Raw genomic sequence first — 6,696 nt, 5'->3', positions numbered from 1 at the left:
TTACCCATGGATCAGTGACACCCCGTGATACAAAGCTCGCTTCCACATGTAGTATGTGGAGCGTGCCGTGAAAGGGAAGTAGGACCGGAACTCTTTAAATGAGGGGAAAGCCTTCTCCTGGAAGCGTTGCTGGAGGAAGAGCTTGGCTTTGGCCTTGAAGTTGGCGAGAACCATAACATCTGCTGTGAACATCTGCTCGTTTACGGGTGGCCTTTTGGGAAAGGTGAGATTCAGATGCTGGCCATCAAAAGAGGCCACACGGGAACTTTCCACACAACCGGGGGTCTCGACATGCAGGAGCTCGTGCTGATTCACCGCCATCTTTTCACCGCCTGTGCTCTGCAGGCTCTGAGGAACACTGACCTCCACACTCTGAGAGGTCATCTTCTGCTTGGCCTTGCAGCTGCTACGCCACAGCCAGTAGAAACACAAGGATATGTACGGGAACTTGAGCTTGAACTTTATCAGGGACCAGTTGGACTTCTGAACGTGCAACTTTGCAGCTTCTCTTAGCTGTTTTTTGCTTATGTATGCCATCATGAAACTTCTGTGTTTTTGTCTCCAGGTCCTCTCTCTTGGAACAACACGATGGTTAATGCCGGGCAGCACCGACAACTGACCTTTTGGGCTCTGGCTTTTGTCTGCATCCGAGCTGTCCTCACTGCTGCCAACGTTGCCTTTGTGGCCCCCGATAACAACCATAGCTTCTCTCCTCCAGTTGTAGTATGTGGATCTTGAGATCCCCGGAAAGTTTTTCTTGAACATCCTGAAGGGGAAGGAAGTGTTCACAGCGAGGCAGTTCTGCAGCCAGCGCTTAGCATCTTGCATGTGTGTTACAATCTGAGCCCGCTCCGCATCCAGCTTTCCAAAGCCGAACATGCCGGCCACACTGTCATGGTGGTCTGACTCATCCAGATTTGCTTCGGGTGAGGACCAGGCCTCCTGCTCTGTGCTCTCTCCAGGACTTATTTCTCCAGTGGAAGATGAAGTGGAAAAGTTTCCTCTGGTTTTCAGCTCTTGCTTCCAGTTGTAGTATGACGACCTTGAGATCTCAGGGAAAAACTCCTTAAACTTGTGTAAAGGGATGAGCTTACCCTCCAAGTAGCAGGCCTGTAGGAAATGCTTAGCCTCATACCTAGCTGTTGATCTTTTGTAGTGTTCCTGGGTCTGCTTCTTCCAGTCAAACAAGGTCTTCTTGGTGACGCTGCTCATATCTTTCAAATTTGAAAGAGGATCTTGTAACTCCTGGTTCCCTTTACTTTTGAGCAGAGAGCCTTTCTGCTTGCTTTCAGGGCTTCCAAACATGGGCGTATTCGCCTCAACAAGGGCAACAAAATATTTTGGCTTAAACAATGACTTGGACTGCAGCTCTCCAGACCACATTATGTGTATTGTGTGTGGCTCAGAGTCTTCGGGCCAGGTTCTTGGGCGAATCAGTCGGTGGAAATATGGTCGAATCTTAAGGTTGAACATGGGGTAGATGGAGTATATGTTGAACTGAAGGACAGACGACAGGGCGTAAATGTGCCACATGTTAGCATAAGAGCCAGGGAAGCAGGACGCTTTGACATCGACATCATAAATGGCCTCCAAGACAGTTACTGGCAGGTTCAGCATATCTTCAGACTCTTCAGCGCATAAACTGAAGCGAACAGCTTGCAGCATCATTTTAGAATCAATCATTCCAGCCAGGTAGTATCTCTTCCACAGCACCATTTCCACCACAGTCCTTACCTATGAGAGTCAATATTAATAAAATCAGTTACAAATGGCAAAACAACAACATAAAGTGAACAGAACCGTATAAAACATTTGCTTACCTGTAGCTCCAAGCTAAGTCCAGTGTTGCCGACAAGCAGCATGCTAATGGCATCAAACAACAAGTTGCCTTCTCCATTACACCTCAGAGGCAGGAGTCCTCCAGGTGCATCAGCTGGGTATAAACCTTGAGCTGTGTTGTCCACATTTACCCACTTGGGAAAATCTTGAAAGGGGGTCTTTGGGAGCTGTAAAGGAGCGAGGACCTGGTGAACGTAGGCGGCTGTTCTGGTCACAGTGTCCAGGCCTGAGCTCTCCACGACCTCCTGGAGCTGTCGCAGGACAGACTGCACAATTTTCTTTCTCTGGATCATACTGCCAGATTTGATGACAGCTGGAAAAAAGAAAAAGTTGGGACAGATTTGGACGGGTGTGAGACAGGGTTGGACATTCATTCATTCAACCTTTATTTAAACAGGTTAGTCCCATTAAGCCATGATAATTCATTTGGACTCATTGGACAGATTTGGATAAGTGTGAGACAGGCTTGGACAGGTGTGGGGCAGATTTGGACAAGTCTGGGACAGGGTTGGACAGGTTTTTGACAAGTGTGGGACAGGTGTGGGACATATTTGTACAGGTTGGGACAGGTGTGGGACAGGCTTGGACAGGTGTGGGCCAGATTTGGGAAGTGTGGGACAGAGTTGGACTAGTGTGAGACAGATTTTGACAGTTGTGGGACAGTTTTGGACAGGTGTGGGACAGATTGGACAGGTGTGGGACAGGTTTGGACTAGTGTGGGACAGGTTTTGACAAGTGTGGGACAATGTTGGACAGGTGTGGGACAGGTTTTGAAAGGTTGGGACAGGTTTAGACTGGTATGGGACATGTTTTGACAGGTGTTGGTCATATTTTGACAGATGTGGGACATGTTTTGACAGGTGTCGGTCATATTTTGACAGGTGTGCAACATGTTTGGACATTTCATTGCTACCACAGTTTTCTAAAATCCTGGAAAAAATATTCATAAAAAGGCTGGACTCCTTTCTTAATAAAAACAATATATTAAATGAACACCAGTACAGCTTTAGAAACAACTACTCCACAACTTTAGCTGTGATGGAGTTTGTGGAACACGTTGCTGCAGCAGTTGATCGGAAACTTAATACAGTGGGAGTGTTCATTGATTTAAGTAAGGCGTTTGACACTATTGACCATGAACGACTACTGTGGAAATGTGAACAATATGGCTTACGGGGGGGTTACACATCAGTGGTTAAAGAGTTACTTGAGTAATAGATTACAATATGTACAAATTAACAATACAAAGTCACAAACTGAAACTATAAAATGTGGTCTTCCTCAAGGCTCGGTTCTAGGACCTAAATTATTTATACTTTATGTGAACGATATTTTTACAGTATCCAATATTTTGAAATTTATAATGTTTGCTGATGATACAAATTTTATTCTTTCTGGAAAGAATATGGATGAACTAATACAAATAGTAGAAAAAGAGCTAGCTGAGTTAAAAAAGTGGTTTGATTACAATAAGTTATCATTAAATGGACAAAAAACAAAATTTATGGTATTTTCTGGTAATCGGATTTATAATAATGTAAAGTTACATCTAAATGGAGTTGAAATCGACAGAGTTTATGAGACAAAGTTTTTAGGTATCATTCTGGATAACAAACTTAGTTGGAAGCCTCATATTGAATATATTAGAAATAAAGTTTCAAAAACTGTTGGAATATTGTTTAAAATAAAAGATTTAATAAATGTAAAAGGCTTGCATATTATATACTCTTCTTTGGTTATGCCCTATTTGTCATACTGTGCAGAAATATGGGGAAATGCTAATAAAACAACTATTGACATATTAGTAAAGTTACAAAAAAAAGCAATTAGGCTTATTAATAAAGTGGGATATTGTGAACCAACTAATAAACTTTTTATTCAAAGTAACACCTTAAAAGTTAATGACATTGTAAATATAAAAATACTGGAAATAATGTATAAAGCAGTGAATAAAAGTCTTCCTTCTGGAATTCAGAAATTATTTAAGTTAAGGGAGAGTAATTATAATTTACGAGGTTTATTAATATTTGAACAAGCTGAAGAGAAAAGTAAAGTAAAATCTAGATGCATTTCAGTTGTCGGTGTGAAATTGTGGAATGAATTGAATGATGAACTCAAATTATTTGCTTTTTTGTTGAGCTTTAAAAGGTCCATAAAAGGTAAAATTATAAAAGCTTATACTGTTATGTAGATGTATATATGTAGTGTTTAACAATGTATGTATGTAATGTAAGTATGCTTATACATATACACAGACACATTTTTATATAGATATGTGTATATGTAATGTATGTATATATATGGACAGTAGATATATTTTATTATTGAAGACTGCTGAGTCTATGAACAGGGTAGGCAAGTATAAGCCTCGGCTTCAGCCTATTCCTTTTTTGGTAAATTATTGATTTGTCAAAAAGTAGTCTATATTGTTTTCCTTTTTCTGTAATGCTAATTTACCAAAATAAAGTTGAGTTGAGTTGAGTAGTTGAGGTGTGCGACAGGTTTTGAAAGGTTGGGACAGGTTGGGTTTAGACTGGTATGTGACATGTTTTGACAGGTGTGGAACAGATTTGGACAAGTATGGAACAGGGTTGGTCAGGTGTTTGATAGGTTTGAACAGGTTGTGACAGGTTTGGACTGGTGTGGGACAGGTTTTGAAAGGTTGGGACAGGTTGGGACAGGTTTTGACAGGTGTGAGACCAGTGCCCATTGAATTAGATGCTAAATTTTCTGTTGTTAGTCTTTTGTGGCTACAAGATGTTAAACAAATAAAATGTGTCCATTTTGAGCTTAAAAAACACACACACACACACACACACAAATGTCTGACGTTAGGTTACTCTGAGACTCATATGCATTCATGGGGAGAGTGGTGGCGCAGAGGTTAGAGAAGGTGGGTCTGTGATCGGAAGGTCGCCGGCTCTACTCCCCTGACCAACAACCTCAAAATGTGGATGGAAAAGGTGAAACACCCACACCTGCCTTCACCCTCATTTGCTCCACTCTGGGCCCCTGAGCATGGCCCTTACAACCCCCCCCCCCCTCCCAAAACAGGTCTCTCTTGAAAATGAGTCCTCCTGACTCAGTGAGACTACCTGTATAAATAAAGGATAAATAAATAATTCTTGGTTCCAACTACAAAATTAGTAATTTTCCCACCTGGCAGGGCCCCTAGAATACTTATTCTGGGGGGTAGAAAAAGGTACATGTATCGTAATAGGAAAAGTACCTTATGTAGTTGTTTACTTCCTATTTGAAATAGCCATGAGATAAATACTTATGCTCCAACAAAAGCTGCTTGATTCTCCTGTAACGGTGAACACAACTTTTTCACCACCCAGTAAGTAGACTGATTAACATTTTTCAAAGTTTGCACATTGTCCTTGTTCAGCTCCTGTCTTGTCAGAAATGAATCATGCCATGACCGAACAGCAGAGACATTCAGGGCAAATGAGACATTTCTTACCTGTTTGTGCAGAGACTGACATGTCTCCAAAGATGAGTCCCACAGTTCAGGGCGGAAGGTTTCACTGAAGTTCTGATCCCAGTCAGAGCTCATCCATTGCTTGCGTGCAGCTTCTTGTGTGTCCTGACCTCCTGTTGGCTCAGGAGATTTGGGGGAACCGATAAGCGGCACCTCCCATCAGGAAATTGTCAATCGGTCTGATTCGCTGTTTTTCTTTTTTTCTCTCTCTCTCTCTTTCTGCCTGTGAAACACGTCCTTCCTCCTCCTCCCCCTTCCATCGAGCCAGAGTCAATTTCAATGTGAAGTGTCAACAAAAGCCAATGTGTTAGGGAGCCATTTGAACGGGGGGGAGATCCCCCCCCCCCCCCGGGGGTGGGCAGGTATCGGTGCGTTTACAGGTTTTATCAACAAGTTTTTCTTTTGACGACTCCAAATGTCACATTCAAGGCTCTTGTTCTCTCAGCATCACTTGTTCTCTGCTCCACAACTAAATCATTCTCAAGTCTCTGCTGGGAAGGAAAAAAAAAAAAACTTAAATAAAACTTCTTTTTTTTTTTTTGGTCTTTCTTGCAGCAAAAGATGCATAAAATGGAGCATGTTCATTTAAAAAAAAAAAAGCGATTTTCAGCATGTTTATTAACTTTTATTTAACCAGACAAATCCCACTGAGATCACAGATCTCTTTTGCAAGGGAGGCCTGGACCTGAAGGCAGACTAACATGCATGTTTTTGGGCTGTGGGAGGAAACCGGAGTACCTGGAGAACACCCACGCATGCACGGAGAGAACATGCAAACTCCACACAGAAAGACTTCAGGTCCAACATGGGATTGAACCCAGGACCTTCTTGCTGTGAGGCAACAGTGCCACCACTGATCCATCGTGCTGCCATGGGCCAAAAAAAGCCTTCAGTCTTCATGTCCTCAATGTCGTCATCCATCCATCCATCCATTATCTTTTACCCGCTTCTTCCATTTTGGGTCACGGAGGTCGCTGGTGCCCATGTCCAGCAATCACTGTGCGAGGGGCGGGGTACACCCTGGACAGGTCTCCCGTCCATCACAGGGACACATATAGAGACAAACGAGACAAACAACCATTCACTCTCTAACTCACACCTAGAGACAATTTAGAGTTACCAATCAGCCTAACATGCATGTTTTTGGTCTGTGGGAGGAAAGCGGAGTACCTGGAAAAAACCCACGCATGCACAGAGAGAACATGCAAACTACACCCAGACATGCCCCCGGAACGGGTTTTGAACCAGCAACCTTTTCGCTGAGAGGCAGCGGCTCTACCGGTTGCACCACCGTGCTGCCATAATAATAATAATAATAATAATTATTATTATTATTATTATTATTATTAATAAAAACTAAATATTCTAATTAA

General features: G+C 42.5%; 1 protein-coding gene across 1 annotated transcript; it reads right to left on the bottom strand.

Annotated features, from left to right (window-relative positions):
- On the bottom strand, window positions 1-5,483 carry vrtn (vertebrae development associated). The gene is made up of 3 exons (XM_037685782.1): window positions 5,297-5,483; window positions 1,821-2,133; window positions 1-1,734 (listed from the first exon to the last, which is right to left on the bottom strand). Exons 2-3 carry the CDS (start codon window positions 2,130-2,132, stop codon window positions 1-3), a joined length of 2,046 nt encoding a protein of 681 aa, XP_037541710.1. The 5' UTR covers window position 2,133; window positions 5,297-5,483.
- Between the last annotated feature and the right edge of the window lie 1,213 nt (window positions 5,484-6,696).

Source organism: Nematolebias whitei, chromosome 12, assembly GCF_014905685.2.
Source record: "Nematolebias whitei isolate Nwh7 chromosome 12, NemWhi1, whole genome shotgun sequence".
Taxonomy (NCBI): Eukaryota; Metazoa; Chordata; class Actinopteri; order Cyprinodontiformes; family Rivulidae; genus Nematolebias; species Nematolebias whitei.
The sequence above is the reverse complement of the archived record's forward strand: the minus strand, read 5'-3'. Positions and strand labels throughout refer to the sequence as shown.

What these genes read in the sequence shown, in the direction of transcription:
- vrtn (XM_037685782.1), bottom strand. Translation starts at nt 2,132, where the DNA reads ATGATCCAGAGAAAGAAAATTGTGCAGTCTGTCCTGCGACAGCTCCAG. An exon ending in GACTTAGCTTGGAGCTACAG is followed by an intron (nt 1,735 to 1,820) that starts GTAAGCAAATGT and finishes TGACTCTCATAG; the next exon opens with GTAAGGACTGTGGTGGAAAT.